This window comes from Sceloporus occidentalis, unplaced genomic scaffold (assembly GCF_023333645.1).
Source record: "Sceloporus occidentalis isolate IW3139 unplaced genomic scaffold, rSceOcc1.0.p SCAF_4, whole genome shotgun sequence".
Lineage (NCBI taxonomy): Eukaryota > Metazoa > Chordata > Lepidosauria > Squamata > Phrynosomatidae > Sceloporus > Sceloporus occidentalis.
The window spans coordinates 147,280,876-147,299,740 of record NW_028316984.1 but is presented as its reverse complement, the minus strand read 5'-3'; the positions used below and the strand labels follow the sequence as shown (position 1 = coordinate 147,299,740).

Sequence of the window (18,865 nt, the reverse complement as noted above, 5' to 3'; positions counted from 1 at the left end):
CTCTCCCTCACAGGCTGAAAGATGACAGTTATGGAGGGAGGGCGCTCTATCTTCAGGCTAGCCCCTGATGACGCTGGGCCAGCCTGTTCTCTCCCTCACAGGCTGAAAGATGACAGTTATGGAGGGAGGGCGCTCTATCTTCAGGCTAGCCCCGATGACGCTGGGCCAGCCTGTTCTCTCCCTCACCGGCCGAAAGATGACAGTTATGGAGGGAGGGAGCTCTATCTTCAGGCTAGCCCCTGATGACGCTGGGCCATTATTAATCTTTTTCTGATTTCCTGACTGCAGTCTCCATTTTTATCAATGTTTCATCCCAGGTATAAGCACTCTTTTACAGTGGGCCCTTCCCTTATGCATGAGATCTATTCCGGACCCCCCACACACACACACACACATAAGGGAAATACCACATATGCTTGAGCCCCATTGAAAACAATGGGGCTTGTGCACATGGCGTGGTGCACATGCCATCGGCATACACACCAATGCCTCTTCTGGTGTATGGCTTTCAGTACAGGTGCACTGTACTACTTCTATTTCTTCATTGTCTAGGTTGTATTTGTCTAGAATCTCTGTCATCATTATTTTTGTTTTCTTTGCACTTTCTTCCTTGATCTTACTTAGTACTTGTTCTGAGGTTTTCTGCTAGTATTATGGTGTTGATATTCCTTCCTCCTATTTTCACTCCTCCTTCTTCTGTGTCCAAGCCTACTTTCCTTATAACAGGTAGAGTGATGAGATGCAGCCTTGCCTGACCTCTTTGGCAATTGGGAACCATTCGATTTCTCTGTGTTCTGTTCTAACAATAGTCTCTTATCCTAGGGGCAGATTCCACACCAGGACTATCACATGTAGGGTGACTACCAGCACTGAAAAGCTGCCTTGTGTGAGGGGAAGAAGTGTTACAAAATGAGATACTAAACACCTACTTCTGCAATGTCCCAATAATTACATTCATAGCTGTAAGAAACAGGATTCCAGCCATAATGTGTGTGGATAAAGATTCAGTTCCAGCAATGAAAGCTTGAATAGATTGGACTAAAATCCTGCAGTGGTGATTCTCCCCTGAAGAGTGACACAGTATTCAATTCTAATGAAACCTTTGTACACAATGATACATACAGGGCATCACTTAAAAACTATGCTATCAATGGAAAATTGACCTTACTACTGGATATTTCATACATTTGCTGAAAGCATTTAAATTCCCCTTTATTCACAAATTATTTCTGTAATCACAAAGCCAGCCTGCTCTTGGCCTCTCCCAGCATAGCATTAAGAAAACAAAGACCCTAGTCTCAGATTTGTTTATTTTGTTTAATATGCCAATGAGAACCTATTACATTTTCCAGGCAAATGAGACACCTGATTTCTTAGTGCCTTCAGAAAAATCACTCCCTTTGGCAATGTAAGCATTCCATTTGTGTCAGGCAGCTACAGGCAAGAGAGCATAAGAGGCCTGAGTTCAAGATAGATATTACTTGTCTAAGAAAACCCACCTTGTCCTCAGGTTATATTAACAAGAGCTACCTCACCCACTTTTAGATGTACTGTATGCACACTTGGTGTTTCTGCTTTTCATGTTGATGGGTCAGCATGAGATAGGAAAACTGACACATTTTCCTAGTGCAACAATGTGTGATTTCTTTCTGCATCAAAGATGAGCAGGCTTAGCCAGGCTGGGGTCCAATTTTGCACCCTGAGTACCTGCTGCAGCCTGCACTGGGCATTAATATGGGGAAAATACTCTGTCCTATTGCCGTTGTTGAGTTGTGTGTCTTCAAGTCATTTCCAAGTTATGGTGACCCTAAGCCTAAGGCAAACCTATCTTGGGGTTTTCTTGGCTACATTTCTTCAGAGGAGATTTGCATGTGACTTGCCCAAGGTCACCCAGCAGTGTCATCACTAGGGGGGCACAGGGGCTGCGGACCACACTGGGTGACATTCCCGAAGAGGGACAACCCCCAGCTGAGCCCCTCACCCACATCCCTGCCACAGGTTTCCTCCCTGCCCGGTGCAGCTTTACTCATGAGTAAAGCCACACCGAGCAAGGGGGAAGAGGCCTGGGCGCCCCTTCCTCCCTGCCTGGCATGGCTTAAGCCTCCATTACTGTTTAGACTAAGAGGAGGAAGCAACCATGAACCACAATCTGTGACTTAACTAGAAAGCAGAACCAAATAAGCAAACAGCTCTTTTCTATGCTCCGCCCCCCCCCCCTTTGATACTGAGGGGGAAAGAAATTCTTCTTTCCTTTTCCTGTACATTCTTGATTGTCCAGCACTGATACACTTATTCTTCTCCACATACAGCACCAAACATCTTTTCTCTGTTTTGTCGCATCTTCAGAACAAACATGGCTCCCTGTTTCATATCTTCAGGTCATATCTTCATCTCAGAGGTAACATCCAGGTATCTATGAATCCCAAATATAATCCAAGCCATGGGAACCTTGGGTGAAGTAAACAATTCACTTAGTTGACACTATTGACTGTGGTGGACAAAGAATCTGGCCTGGTGGGTGGCTGTTTGCTACATTCCTAGAAGGGCCAGATACTCAGCAGAGCTAAGAAATCAGAGGAAAGGATCGGTTTTGGATGGCTCGTCATAGAAACCAGTGACCAGAACCTATGTTTACATTCAACAGTCATCCTTCTGAAACTGCCTTTAAAAAAAAAAGCTGCTAAACTGGGGAGGAAGTTTTATGTGATCTGTGGCCTATTTGTGGTGTACTGAACATCCCAGTTCAACCTCCCTAAAATTCCTCCATCATCAAAATACTTTGCAGCCAAAAATGGACACCTGCATCACCAAGAAAGCACCAGGTGATGTGAATGTCAATTTTAACAATACTGAGGGAGAAGGTTGCATCCTTCTAGGTCCCCAAATAAATCATTTTTCAAAAACTGATCACCAGAGGTTTATAAGAAAGGAACCTGCAGAGATTTGAGCTGTACAGAAAACAGGTCAGGTCCAGGCACTAGACTTTTTGTTGTTGATCCCCTATGCTGGACATATTTCAGAGTGATACCATGTGGGAAATGCAACTGCTCACACAGATATACAGCACACTGTAGTAGACCCTATTCACTCTTGATTTGTGGTTTCCTCCAGAAACCCTCAGAAGTAGGTGCTACTCCTGCACAGAAGGTCATTGATGTTGTTGCAGCTTAGGCCAGTAACACAGGGACAGAGATCAGGGAAAGCATTTTACATACTGCATGCATAGAAGACCCCAGGTTCCAATTCTGGCTGACACCTCCAGCTCCAATGATCTCAGATAACAGGGATAGGAAAATGACCTCTGTCTGAGGCTCACATTTCATATAGTAGAAAAATTTGGTTTTACTACACATTCATCATATATTCATATATATACACACACCAGAAAATAAAAAAGGGACATGAGTAGGTACAAATTTTGCATGTGCTGATTTATATGAATAGATCCAAATTTACATGGAATATTTATAATTTTAAAATACACTAGATTGCTCTCTGGCCCGAATGTTGTTCAGTGTTGGTGGATCATAAAAGCCCTTGTTTATCGTGACTTTGAAAGCTTGCAACATGTAATTTTGCATTTTGGTTGTCTCAATATCATTGTTTGGATGTTATTGGATTTGCTATATGGCCAACATGGCTACCCCTAGATGTTTTTTGGATTTCAAGCCTCTAAGTGGGTCAGCTCTGCAGGTGATTTGTGTGCCAACTTAGTGTGCTGTTCAAGAACTAGGGTCTAACTCTTGGAGGGCTCCTGCTTGCCCTTCTTTGCATTTGTAAGTAATATGAAGTTTGCCCCTAAGACCTTGACACTGAGTGCTGACTAGAGATGATGCTACTAGATTTTACAGAACAAGAATCTCATGTGGGATAAGGCAGCTTCATGGGTAAGTTCAGCCAACTGGTGTGACTTGCGTCATCTGCTAAAATTCATGTATCTTTATTATCAACACCATCAGTAAAACAGCAGGGGAAAGGACTTACCTTACTTTGAAAGGTCCAGTATAGATAAAATCCCTTTGGATCTACCCGTAGAATGACAGGGGAAGCATTTGTGGAATCCTGAGAACAACAAAAAGTTAAATAGATCAGACTTTCATTGATGTGCCTCTTACTGAGAAACAAAGGAAACATTATATCCGTGTGTAAGATGGACTGGATGATCTCTATGAAAGGTTTTGTTCCAATTTATTAGTCTATAAATGTCTTTATTTTTTTAATAATCTTTATTAATTTTCATCTAAAATATACACCAATCAAGCATCATAAACAAGTAAGACAACAATAAACAGACACAAAAAACAAAAACAATAATAAAAATAGTAATAATAATAATAAAAAATAGAACATAAATATAAAGTAGCATATCAACTAACTTCCACACATCCCAATCGCTACTTTCATTACCTCACTTATTACATTCAGCCCTATGACTTCCTTCCTCTTTGCTTACTATTATCCTTTGTGCATCTCTTATACCTATCTTATAACTATATATATCCATCATTTTCTATTGTACTTATATCAATTTCTTCATTGCAAGTGCAACGCTTATTCAGCGTATCAATATCCTATCTTAAGTTCCTTTACATTAAGTAACCAATCAGCTCAATGACTTTATCAAGTTAAGTATTTTACTTATCTTATTTCTCAAACAAATCTTCTCTCCATTGCTTCCTCATATAGTCAAACACCAATACCCATTCTTCATTAATTTTCCTCGATATATTCCCCATGTCTTTATGATGTACTTTAAGATCAGGCAGTCTCTCCCCCCCCCCCCCCCCCAGCAATTGTTTGGTGAAGGGAGTCTTGTGCTATCTTTATTCTCGCTATTATCTTGTCCTTATTCATTCATTATCAGAAAGCCCTTTCTTTCTTTACACCAGGGGTGAACAACTTTTTATCCCTCAAAATCTCACCATGTCCTCTAACTGTCCAAATTTGGCAGGGATAGTACTGATTAACCAGTCCTCTATGGTCCCTCTTTTTCAGCCACATACAAAAATATTCCAGTTTCTATGTCTGCCACCTCACATTTTCCACTCTATCCTCAGTTTACTTCAGTTGTTGCAAACTGAGTTCAAAGTACAAAAGTAGTTTGCACTCAATTAATTCAGCAAGGAGGGAGAAGAGAGAAGGGCCCCATCTTAGCATTTCCAGTAGGCTCAGGAAAAGCATATGGCTGCCGCCTCTCCTAGCTTGGGTGTTTTTCTCATTAATAACTTTTGCTATCTTGACCATGCTCTGACATTCTTTGACCACACGTGTCTTGGTTTTCATATGTGAAAGGCTTGAGTGTAATACTCACTGTGGAAAAGAGATTCCACCTAAGCATTTGAAGCCATAATCACAAGAAGTCAACATGGATTTCAGAGAAACAAGTCATGTCAGACTAATCTGATCTCTTTTTCATATATATATATATATTATCAGCTTGGTAGATGAAGGGAATGCTGTAGATATAGCATATCTTGATTTCAGTAAGGCCTGTGACAAGGTTCCCCATGACATTCTTGAAACAAGCTAGTAAAATGTGGGCTAAACAATGCAACTGTTAAATGGATTTGTAATTGGTTGACTGGCCGAACCCAAAGAGTGCTCAGCAATGGCTCCTCTTCAACCTGGAGAGAAGTGACCAGTGAGGAGTTCTGTCCTGGGCCCAGTGCTGTTCAACATCTTTATCAATAACTTGGATGAAAGAATAGAGGGCATGCTTATCAGATTTGCAGATGGCACCAAATTAGGAGGTATAGCTAATCTCATAGAGATTAGAAAACTGAGCCAAAGCTAACAAAATTAATTTCAACATGGAGAAATGTAAGGTACTGCACTTAATATGGAAAAATGAAATGCTTAGATATAGGATGGGGGACACCTGGCTTAACAAGACTATGAAGTTTATCGCACCGGGTTCTCGGCCCGGCCCAGCAGGAAACGGAAATGAGTGGGGGACGGATTTTACCACACACACCCGTCCCTCACTCGTTCCGTTCCCCCTCTCTTCCCTGCCCCTTCCGTTCCAGAGGGGACGCTTTTTGAGAACTGTTCAGAACAGTTCTCAAAAATTTCCCCCTCTGGAACGGATTAAGAACGGAAGAGAGGGGGAACGGAACGAATGAGGGACGGATGCGTGCGGTAAAATCCGTCCCCCACTCATTCTGCACTCATCCCTACTCCTTCCGTTCCGTTCTCAGAACGCGTGGAAGGAACGCAGTGCGATAAGCATCAGAGTGTGAAAGGGATCTAGGAATCCTAGTAGACCACAAGTTGAATATGCCTCAACAGTGTGATGTGACTGCTAAAAAGGCCAATGCGATTCTAGGTGGTATCAATAGAAGTATAGTGTTTAGACCAAGGGAAAGTAATAGTGCCATTGCATTCTGCTTTGGTCAGGCCTCCCCTGGAATACTGTGTCTAGTTCTGGGCACCACAATTCAAAAAGGATGTTGACAAACTGGAGCATGTCCAGAGGGTGACTAAAATGGTGAAGGTTCTGGAAACCATGCCTTATGGGGAAAGACTTAGGGAGCTGGGTATATTTAATCTGGAGAAGAGATAATTAAAGGGTGATATGATAGCCCTGTGTAAGTATTTGAAGGGGTGTCACACTGAGGATGGAGCAAGCTTGTTTTCTGCTGCTCCAGAGTTTAGGACCTGGAACAATGGATGCAAGCTACAGGTAAAGAGGAACTTCCTGACAGTAAGAGCCATTCAATTGTGGAACACACTTCCTCTGAGAGTGGTGGAGTCTCCTTCTTTGGAGATTTTTAGACAGAAGCTGGGAGGTATGCTTTGATTATGATTTCCTGCATGGCAGGGGGGTTGGACTGAATGGTCCTTGTGGTCTCTTCTAAGTCTATGATTCTATGATTAGGAAGAATTTATTGACCACAAGAATTGTTTCACAGTGGAACACACTACCATGGAGAGTGGTGTTTTCTTCTTTGGAGGTTTTTAAACAGAGGCTGGATGGTCATCTGTCAGTAGTGCTTTGATTGTATATTTCATGGCAGGGGGGTTGGACTGGATGGCCCTTGTGGTCTAAATTACTGGTTTTCATCTGTGAAATGTTGGAGGGTATGGAATTTGTCCCATCCCTGAATTCTGAGCCAGCTGCAACTGGAAGGTCTCAAGATTATACTAAAAACAACAATAGCACCAAATCAACAATGACTGGAATAGTCCCCACAGTTCAAAGATTAGCTATGCATGGAAGGGTGGTGCTAGAAATCTTAAAGTTACAAAGAATGCTGCTTTCAGAGTAAAAGGAAGAAATAACTTTATTATCAGAACTCTATGTAGAGATGTAAAGATAAGTTTGGCATGTTACCACCAGCTAGCTGGCCACTTTGTGAGAAAGAAGATAGGACTGAGGATATCATTCTCAGAATATATAATATCCAGACTTAAAAAAAAAAACCAGACACCAGTACACCCTTTGATTTGGAGTATAAGAAAGAACAGAACCCAGTATTCTACTAAGCTTTGCACAGCCTCATTTTGCACAGCCTTATTTATATTCAGTGGGACTTGAGCATATGTGTTAATCACCTTATGCAGGGGGGGGGGCTGGAACAGATCCCCTGAGTAAGGCAAGGGTCCACTATACAATCTTTGGACACTATCTTACATAATATATTAATATTTTAAGCAATTATTCTCATATAATTTATATTTAGTACTAGAGGCAGAAGCAACACAGAAATAATAGGGATAGGGTCTGCATCACAAAAAGAATACTTTAGGATGTTTCTGCAAACTTTTTAAAATTTATAATCAACAATGTGAATAATAAATATGAATAATAATTTTTTACAGTAAGTATAATAAAACAACTAGGTCAGGTAAACTCTGCATAAGCAAACAAAAGTACTTTGAACCTTCTAGAAGCCACTTGAAGGCTTCTTCCAAAAATTTTCTTCCAAAATTTCAAGATTACTTTTTTCCCTTCACCAGGATTTACTTTGTTTATAATTTTCATTTTGGTGTCCAGACATCTAGATTTATGCTTTTTCTTTCTGAGATGCTGGGAATAGCTGGTGAGGCAGACCTATCTGCTCTCAACTTTTTCTTTGTTTTACTGTTTTACTGTTCATGCATGTTCAGGAAGGGATTCTGGAGGCAGGTATTGTTTACCTTATCTGGTGTAAGCACACAGAGCTACAGCAAGATTGGTTACAATAGAATCTCATTCTTCCCCAGTTCAAGTTTTATTGCATTGTTTACCACAGATGGACTGCTGCAAACTGACACCAAAAGTCTGTTTCTAGAAGCAAAGTAAATCCCGGTGAAAGAAAAAAGTAATTTCTGAAAAAACTTCTGAAAAAAGGTTTACTTGACCTAGTTGGTTTCTTACACACATTCATATTGTTAATTATGAATTTTAAAAAGTGTGCAGAAACATCTTAAAGTGTTATTTTATTTCTAGAGAATGCACACAATGCCAATAATGTGAAACTTTCTGCTAGATAGAGGTCAAGGAAGAAAATTGGGGCTGGGCCACTTTAAAAAGACTTTGTAAAAAGAAGCATTACTGTCAGAGGCTTTGTTAACTTGGGCCCTGTCTGTGCAGGCATCCCCTCTCCTTTTTATGGGGAGTCCAGAAAACACGGGGCCATTCTTCAAGTTTGGTGTTAACAGACTGGATGATTTGCAGCCCATTCAGCACCAAATGTGGGTTATAACAGAGTTTTTAAAAACCTGTTCCTATGACAGGTGGCTGTTTAAAATATGTCCTGTTCTACTGCCTGGTTCAGCCACCATGGTTGCACATCAAAGGTCAGAATGAGGTTTTCAGCCATCTGACTGATGCTGGATGCCTTGCTCTGGCCTCAGAATGAGTGATGAGCCACCATGGTGGCTGTGCCATGCAGTAGAGCAGGGCATGCATGCAAACAGCTGCCTAGTGCTGGAAAGGAGGGCTTCAACTCCAGCCCTTGGATATTCCAGGCTGTCCCAAGAACATTTTGGCCCATCCAGACAGGACCTGGTGTTTGTCTGTGTTTTTTAGTGTTATTTTAACAAATATACCCATTTTGTGCATTTTGCCCTAATAAATAAATTTTGTTTGGAGAAGCAAAATTTGGAGAAATGTGACTAGTGGTTAAAAATCAGCCAACTTATGCCTTAGGATCATCATAAGTAAGAATTAACTTGAAGGCACACAACAAGCCGGCAGAGAGGGACTGACTTTTATTTACAGTATTTAAGAATTTGTCTACACATATGTGTACAGAGGGGCCTCCTTTTTCATGGACTTGCCATCCACGAATTTAACTATCCACGGATGGCAAGCCCCGTTGTCCCCAAAGGTGGCACATGCATGCGCACATCATGCCGCCATTAGGGAAAATGGGACTTGAGGTCCCACATTTTTTGGTATCCGCAGTGAGGGTCCTGCAGATACCAAGGTCCCACTGTATTGTGCAAATTGCTGCAGATTTTCACACATTCACATCAACACTTAATTGTCTTCATGGTCTTGTGTGAATTCATATCTATTTGCTCTCCTTCTGCCAGAAATGTGCTGTGGACAGATGGTGACATGTCCAATAATTTACAGATACTCGTGAATACTCTGGTAAAAAACAATCCTTTTTCAGCAGAGTTTATGGAGTTTTATAGGGGAAGGGAGTTGCAAAAAGCATGAATTTCTCCAAATCACGTGTGGCCAGATTGCAGTTTATTTAATTGGAATGTGAAGTATTTCAATTATGTAGACAAGCCTTAAGCCACACCAGGAGCTTTTTTGACTAAGGAGTGGGGTTTTAAAAAACCTTTTAATTAATTTCTTTTTTTAAAAAAAGAAAATCAAAAAAGTCACAGCAAATACTCTGGTCACAGAGTTTGGTGTACTGTAGTATCATTGTGGTTGCAGCTGGTTATATGAGATTACATGATTCATGCATTTCAGTTGAATTTATGAGTGCCATGAGATGGAGATGCTTGATTGGAAATACTTCTCATATATAACAGCAACAAATAAATATAGGGTGATTAAAAAAAGAATGGTGCAAAACTGAATAAGAACAGATTTACTTTTGCACCTTTCTTTTTGTATCACTATAACAATAGGCCATGTTTTCAGCTATTTACTTCAGTCAACTAGGCTGGCTAGTCTTACCCAGAGGACTTTTCTTCAACTATACCTCAACTGTGGAATGACCTGCTAGAAGAGATTTGACAGTAGGATATATGGTCTGAGTTTAAAACAGCATTAAATAACAAACTCTTCCAACAGACCTATTCAGATAATTCTTAAATTATGGGTTGAAATTATGAAATGATTGTTTTTATTTTAAATATGTATGCTCTTTTAAGAGAAGTTATGCTATTTCAACTGATTATGTACAGTGGCCCCTTGTTATCTGCTGGGATTTTGTTCCAGGACCCCCCCCCCCCCCCATGGATACCAAAATCAATTGATGCTCAAGTCCCATGGTATACAGTGGTATAGTAAAATGGAATCTCTTATATAAAATGACAAAATCAAGGTTTACTTTTGGCAATTTACATCTTTGGTGCATATTTCAAAGCTGTGGATGGTTGAATCTGTGGACAAATAACTTATGGATATGGAGGGCTGATTGTATTTTAATGGATGTTGTGTGATATTAACTGGTGCTATTTATCCAACTGATCTTGTATTTTAATATGTTGTTCCCCAGAATAATAATAATAATAATAATAATAATAATAATAATAATTATTATTATTATTATTATTATTAACTTGTACATGCCTTTCCAGTGGAGATTCAGTCTTTCTTTGATTAATTTACTTCTAATGGCTGATGAATGTGACTTACTGCTATTTATTTGATGCTGTTATATATGAGAAGTACTTGCTCTGAAAAATGTTTTGATAGATCACTTTCTATGCTGTAATTTTGTATTCTTTTAGCCTGAAAGCCAGAGCTAACGTTTATTGATAAAGAGAGGCAGAGAAACAGATATTACTTGATGTGCCTTCCAAAGGCTGAAAACAGTGCACATTCACCAAATTGCATGAAAAGTTCTTCAGCATTTTATCCAACACAGATAGATAAATATGTCAGTTATAAAGATACTATAGGATTTTCAATTGCTTTAGTTGCAACACATTAACACCACTATCCCTTTTGGAAATCACAACTATATAACCAGTGAATAGTGCTTCCTCTTTCTTATGTACCACCCTTGGTTTCCCCCCTTGTGTTCTGTACACAAACTTTCAGATGTTGCCCTCAGACACCAATAGACATTTTCATGTACACATTTCCAAGGAATGACCAATGTTTTGCATTACCAGTTCCCAAGAACAGCCCCCAAATCAGATTATTACTGCTGCTGCTGCTTCCCAGTCAAGAGCAGATGCCAAGGCAAAAAGAAAGCTGTGGTACTCACGTCATCCCATTTGATGAACCGTTCACCCTTAGTCATGTACTCCTTCACTTCTGGAGCAGTCAGGATAGGGGAAAGCACTGACATTTTAGCATTCAAGCCTCTCCTCTTGCAGGGATCTCTTGCTATTGACTGCCTCCTTGTTGCCGTTTAGACTCTTCCTCTTACATATTGTTCCCTGCAACTTCAGGAAGAAAAGGTGCTTTATAGAACAGGGGAAAGGCTGGGATGGTTCTAAAAGATAGAGGCATGGCCCTTGATCTGCATGGCAAATGATCAGCTTTCCAAAACAAACAGGTGAGCTCTGTCTCTGTAGTCCAGAGCGATTGTGGGGTGAGAGGACGAAGAGCTGAGTGATAGCCTTCTCCTTAACACTGCAGGAACCCACAAATGAAGGCTTCCTGTTATGAACTTCCTCATATATGCTTCTGCTTCTCCAAGCAGCTGATTCATAAAGTGTTTCAAAATGGCAAAAGGAGTTACAAAATTCTGTTTTCAGAAGTTGCCGTTTTTGTATCATTTCCTGTCTCACAATTTAAGTGAGAGGTATTATATAGACATCGCTCAGATAGGCAGAGAGAAACTAATACCCCCACCAAGGACATGTCTGCTAATGGGAAAAGTGCTATATAGTGCTGAAAAATATATATAGTGCTGAAAAATATTCGAGATAAAACAATTCATTTTTCACAAGTGACACTAGGAACAGTAACTAAACAGTCCATGAGTTAAATGAAAGTCCTACATGAACCAGACTGTACATTTATTTAAACATGATTCCGTTGGGTTTTTGGAAGTATATGAAGAAAACTTGATGCGGCCAGAGATTATTTTATTGCTTTGAAGAACAAATGTATACATTACTCATTGCACCAAGGGAATCTAAACATCTAAACATCTTTTTCTCAAGAAGATACTTCTTTGAGATATTATAGTTTTCCAAATGCAGTATTTTGTCTCTATCAAAGTGAAATTATTTGTCTCTGAAAAACTGGGATTTATCACCAAATGAGACATTATTAAAGAAATGCCTACTCAAAGGCCAACTCTTCATTCAAATGGTTCAGTGGAATGTGAAGTCGAAGGCTTTCATGGCCGGCATCCATAGTTTTTTTGTGGTTTTTTCAGGCTATGGGGCCATGTTCTAGAAGAGTTTCTTCCTGATGTTTTTCCAGCATCTGTGGCTGGCATCTTTCTCTGATGGTGAAACATCAGGAAGATACTCTTCTAGAACATGTTCAGTGGAATCTTCTCTGTGACATACAATCCTGACATTCAGATTAAGGAGAAAGTAATTTTAAAAAACACAAGGAATAAATACAGAGATGCAAATACATTTACATGTAAAATGCTAGCTTGAAGGAGTATAGCTTCTAATGTGAGCCTGTGTTCTTTGTTAATTGATTAAATTGTATATGTCAAATTGTCTCCACTGGGTGTCCAAAAGCTAGGACTGGGTGTCCATTCTTCACATTCTTGCTATTAGAAAGCAATAGCCTTAGCTGCACCTGCACCTGCGAATGATCTGTTTCTGGTTATTACCTGGTTATTGCCTGGATAAATCCTCTTTAATCATTATGTGTGTGAAAATCTTCAACAGGATCATGCAATTTTCATGGGATAATGTCCATTTAAACCCCTGCTTTCCCCACTATTTTCTCCCATGTGCTAAAGTCCTTAGCTGCAGCTGCACAAGCATGCTTCACCCTGCCATTCTAGCTAAAATATCTTATAAGCAAAATACAAAGATATCTCCTGCTGCTGTCTGAGAAAAGACACAAGGATATCCCAAGATGTTTAAGGGCAGTGGCAGGAAAACCTATTGGTGCCATTCACAGTGATAAAAGCTATAATGTAAAACTAATGTAAAACTAAACAATAGCTATGATGCCTTGAATGGTGCTGTACTTCCAAATCTGCCATGCAAAGTGGACAGCCTTCTCAGGCCTCATGGTATAGCTTCAATATCAGAGTAGTTGCCATTTCTCTAGGCTTCCAAAACTGCGAAGGTGGATTGCCTTCTGAGGCATCATGGTAGAGCTTCAAATATCAGGGTAGTTGCCACATCTTCAGGCTGCATTTTAGGTATGTCACCAGGTTCCTGTTTCGGCTATCATCTGGCCCAACTTCTATTCATTTTTTAAAATAAGGGGCGAAATAGACTTCCCCTTTGCACCAGCTCAGGGGCAGTGTCAGAGCACAGCACCAGCTTCATGCCACCCACCCAACCACAAGGTGAGCAGCTTTGTGGATCTCTGGGGGCACAGCATTTATATGCCATAAAGTTGTAGCTGCGGCAGCAGAAAAGCCGGCTTTTTGTAGTCTCAAAAAGGAGTATTATGTTGTCACTCCCGCCATTAATAATAAATAATAATAATAAAATTTTATTTCTATCCCGCTTTTTGCCAGGCAATCAAAGCAGCGTACAACAGGTTAAAATACACGCATATATACATAACCTCATACCATACCATACAGAATACTTAGTAATGTTTCTTGTACTAATATTACTCATAAATCATAATTCCCATATATCAATTAATGTAATAGTAATATAGTGGGTCGTTGGTATCCACTGGGGTTTGGTTCCAGGACCCTGTATTGATACCAAAATCAATGCATTGGGAAATGGTGTCCCTTATATAAAATGGCAAAATTAAGATTTGCTTTTGGGAATTTATATATTTTAAAAATATTTTCAAGCTGTGGATGCTGGAATGTATATTTTAAAAAATCCACGTATTTGGAGGGCTGATTGTAGCTGTGACATAAACTAACAATGGCCCGTTACAGATGGGCCTTTGCACCGCCCCCAGTACGTAATAGGGGTTGGCCGAGGACGCAGCGTCCAATCAGGCCTCACCCCTAGTACGTACTGGGAATGTAAAAATGGTGGCGCCCTATACACATGGGTGCTGCCATTTTGACTTGACGGACGCTTCGCATCCGCACATCACAGCGCGGTTGTGACGCTGCAAGTGTGCCATTGGCACCTTGTGGTGTTACAACTGCGCCACAAGAAGAACCCACTTTTTGCGGGGTCTTTTTGCTGTGCGGGGGAGCCACGCAGTTTGTCTTTTTGGGCGCTCTGTAAAGCACCAATATTAAAATTATACCTTTAAATTACAATTTCATATGAACAGCCTAAATACATTTACATTTACATAGTGTCATGTAGTTAAAGTGAAATTTTGGTAAGATATGATGTTTTTAAGAACATTTAAAATGAATTTTTAAAAATTAATTAAATTAAAAAAAAAAAACCTGAAGCCTCTCCCACTGAAGCTTTCCTTATTGCTCTATTCACACCATCTCTACAGCATTTTAAAGGGATGCTGGTGAATTCATAACTGTGTAACTAAAAATGGTATGAAAGTTGAAATACAGTTGAAGAAAAATGAAACAATTAATAGGCCAAATGTGCACAATTAATATACAAATTAAATGCCTGGATGAGGAAGTGGAATATGGCAACCTTATATCAGGGCCATGCTTTCTGTGTCACAAGGGAATGGTTATGCCTGTGGTCTAAGTGGCTAAGCAGTGGCAGATTACTTTACTTTTTCTTTCTTTGAGGTTTCTAAGCAGTAGCTGGATTGCCACCTGTTAGGAATTCTGTGATGGTGGATTTCCAGCATTAGGAGAGGGTTATGCTCAGTGACCTTTGAGATACCCTCCAGCTCTATGATTTGTAAAAGGGGGCCAAACTAAATCAATTTGGCCTCTTTTGAATAAATAAAATTTGCTATGCAAATTATTTCTATATGCTCAAACAATATTTTGTAATGGTTCCTCTCTATGAAAATCAGGGATTATTATACCTTGTCATGACTGTGATTGCAAAAATATGGTACTCAATGCTTCAAAAGAGCAAGGGAGAAAAGGTGCATATAGATGCAGTGTTTAGTGTGGAAATGGCCTACTTCATCCACTTGGTTCTCTTGACATATTGGGCCTCTGACATTATTGTCATTGGACTCCCACTTAAATAGGACAAAAGATAGATAGGCAAGTGGTCAGTCAGACTGATTAGTACTTTATCCTTTTTAATGCTATATTAAAATAGTTTTACTATATTAAATCATATGCAAAGTAGTGCTTAAATAGAAAGGTACTACAATACATGCATACCGAGGTTAACACAGCCTATTATTATTATTATTATTATTATTATTAACCTTTATTTATGAAGCGCTGTAAATTTACACAGCGCTGTACATACAATCTTTTTAGTTAGACGGTTCTACTATGGTATGTAGTTGCTTACAACAGCCAAAATAAACAGCAGCTGCCTCCAGAGTCCCTTACTGAGCATACCGTATATATTCGTGTATAAGTCAACCTCATGTATAAGTCGAGGGGTGAATAACGAAACAGAGAGAATAAAGGAAAGCAGGGGCCTGAACAGACAGGTCAAAATTAAGCTGCTTTCAGTCACTTTGGAGGTATGCTGTTTAAAGGATGCATGTGTCCTAAGAGTCCAGAAGCTGCACCAAAAATGTGCTCCAGTCCTTAGGACTGGAGTGTGGCTTTGGCATGGCGTCTGGCCTCTTAGGACACATGCATCCTTTAACCAGCATACCTGGTTAACCAAAGCAGCTTTATTTTGGCCTGTCTATTCGGGCCCCAGATAAGCCACACCAGCAACCCCCAGCATGTTAAAGAAGCATAGATCTATAACTCTGGTCACGAAAGTGGAAATCATAAAGAAAGTAGTGGCTAGTGAAATAAATTTTTTAAAAAATAGTCTCTGGGTTCATTTCTAAAGAAACTTTCTATTGGTTTCTAGAAGGTTTTAATGTTTTTGTTTCATTATGCAAGGCTACCTGTTTCATTCCCATAAGCGTATTGTTACTTTTTGAATAAAAAGTTTGCTGAAAGAAATTCTTTTTTGTGGTGCAGGAACTTATCCCTAGTCTTTCCATGTAATTTCTACCTCAGATACCAAATTTTATGTTAAAGAAGTAATGCCCAGAAAAGGATCTACTTTGTTAACTGTGATATACCTGTAAACCGTAAAGGGGGGGGGGGGGGAACCACAGAACCTCTGCTGCATCATTATAATACTAATTTTTATTCAAACTTGCAGATTTACTCTAACATGTTTCTGACTTTCTAACATGTTTAAGGCCTAAAAGTAACCACAAATGTTATTTCCAGGTGAGGCTTTTATTGTGTAATCACACTGCTTAGTTCATGGAATTATTGGGGGGGGGGGGGGAGAGACTCCTCCATATTTTCCTACGTCTGGTGTCATCCCTTTTCTTATCTATTTATCTATCTGAAAAAAATGACTGTATCTGTAGCTGCTTGTATGAATTGGACTTTTTGGCCCACATTACCATGCTATGTCCATTAGCATAGAGTGAGCACATATGGATATGTGCACAGAGCACTATCTATTTCAAGTGAGGAAAATCAGTTGCAGTGCCATTTGTAGCTCTCAACAAATGAACAATGGTGTGATAGTGCAATGGGCCACTCAGCTCGAAGCATCTTGAGTGAATGTTCTCAACAACAACAATAAAGACAGGATTGTTTAAAAAATAATAATCCTGACATAATACTGAGGGGCTTTCCCATCACTATGAGAACATCTTAAGCTAAGGGCTGGTCAATGTTGTTGTTGTTGTTAAAAATTTTACAGAGTTCTGTAAAGTTTGCACAGCAATTTACATAGTAAGGGTCAAATAAAATGAGAAAGAAAGAAAGAAAGAAAGACAAACCTGCCAAGTGGCGTACAGTCTAAAACAACAACATTACAAAGCCAGACTTGGGTTATCTCTAAAATAATGCTAACTAGTATACAATAAAGACAAAGTAAGCAGCAGATGTAATTTGGAATGCCTCCTTAAACAAGAGTGTCTTCAATTCGGCTTTAAAATTAGCTAAGGAAGTAATAGTTCTTAGTTGTGTGAGGAGGAGATTCCAGGCATGCGGAGTAACACAGTAGGGGTGGATTTGAGCAGGGGAGGAGGAGAGCCTTGGCTGGACCAGGAGAGCAGTGTCATAGGATCTCAATGCATGTGATGTGTCTGTTGTTGTTGTTGTTGTTGTTATTGTTTGCCTTCAAGTCATTTCCAATTTATGGTGACCCTAAGGTGATTTTCTTTATTTATCAGTGTCCTAAATAATTAGGAATAATGTAGAATGATAAGAACAAATTGGTTCAGCTCTCCATTAGGGTATACCACAAGATGTGATGTATCTGGAACAACTTTACAAGGGTCTCCAAATCTGGAGAAGTCTGCTTTTTGTATGTGTTGTGTTACTGCCTATTATAAAGAAGCTGTCATTAATACATATGTAAAATAGGGTTGCTCGGTCAGGACTATCCTAGGACCTGAAAATAAGGGCCAAAGCCAGTTCTGGGGATGTGTCTTCATGATGCCTCAGAGATCTACCCAGGTGACATCATTAAACTTGATACCTTAACCATCAACTACAGGATAACTATTAACAATCTGATAAAACATACCGAGACTAGCAAATGAGAAACATGTAGACCTGAGTGAAGCTTTCTCTGACCAGCCTTGTTATGGCCAGGTGTTAGGGAGGAGGCAATAGCTCCGCAGCAGATCATACAATTTGTATACAAGAAATTCCAAGTCCATTCTGTGGTTCCCTCCATTATAAAAAATTACACACTGCAGATAACTATCTAAGGCTCTCCAGGGCTTCTAGGTCACAGACAGGCAATGGTGTGGGAACAGTGAGGCCAATTCTCCCCAAGTTCCCCACAGGCTGCAACCCCCGAGGCACATCAAAATTCCTTCTTTTTAATCTGGATCCTTGCCAAAGTAGTGACCAGAATTTGTGATTTGTGTGTGTGTGGGGGGGAGGTTTGGGGGGTGTCCAGAGAGGGAGAATCTTCTGGCACATTTTGGGGGCACAGTTGGGAGGCTGTGGGTGGAATTATAAGATAATTTCCACCTAAAAACCATGGAATTTAAAAAATAAATAGGGATGTGGTGGAGGGCTTTGGGGAATACAAAAAGTGCATTGAAGAATTACATGCAGTCTTCAGACTGCATTCCCCCCATCACTGTTCTCAATAATTGCAGGGTAGATGGATCAATAGTCTAACTCAGCATAGGGCAGGTGCATGTTTGTACACGCATTTGGCATAAAATGACATTGGATGATTTTTTGGTGATAGGTTAAATATTGCTAACTTGTCTATCTATAGGAATTCATTGCATTATAATCTTAGTCTCTCTGCTCCCTCCACCTAATTATCAGATGAAAATATGAAGTAGTATGAGAGAAATGTTTGAGAGAGTTTCCTATGCTATTATGCTATTCTGCAAGTCCAATTATTTGGAATACTCTACAGGATTTGACATCTAAGGCAGACAGGCCATACTGTTAGGCAGGATGAGATGGCTGTCTCAGACAGCAGATTTTTGGTGTGTTGTGGAAGAATAGAAATATATTATTTAATTTATGTTGATAGTATTTTTACTGCCAGAAAGGTGGAA

At 39.8% G+C, this 18,865-nt stretch overlaps 1 protein-coding gene across 2 annotated transcripts in view; it reads right to left on the bottom strand.

Annotated features, from left to right (window-relative positions):
- PLCB2 (phospholipase C beta 2) overlaps window positions 1–11,577 on the bottom strand; it is a 70,288-nt gene extending 58,711 nt beyond the window's left edge. For both annotated transcript variants that reach the window (XM_089523536.1, XM_089523535.1), the window contains exons 1-2: window positions 11,388–11,577; window positions 3,985–4,062 (exon numbers count right to left, since the gene is read on the bottom strand). In XM_089523536.1, the coding sequence (XP_089379662.1) occupies window positions 3,985–4,062; window positions 11,388–11,471 (162 nt within the window). In that variant the 5' untranslated portion in view covers window positions 11,472–11,577. The remainder of the gene's footprint in view (window positions 1–3,984; window positions 4,063–11,387) is intronic.
- Between the last annotated feature and the right edge of the window lie 7,288 nt (window positions 11,578–18,865).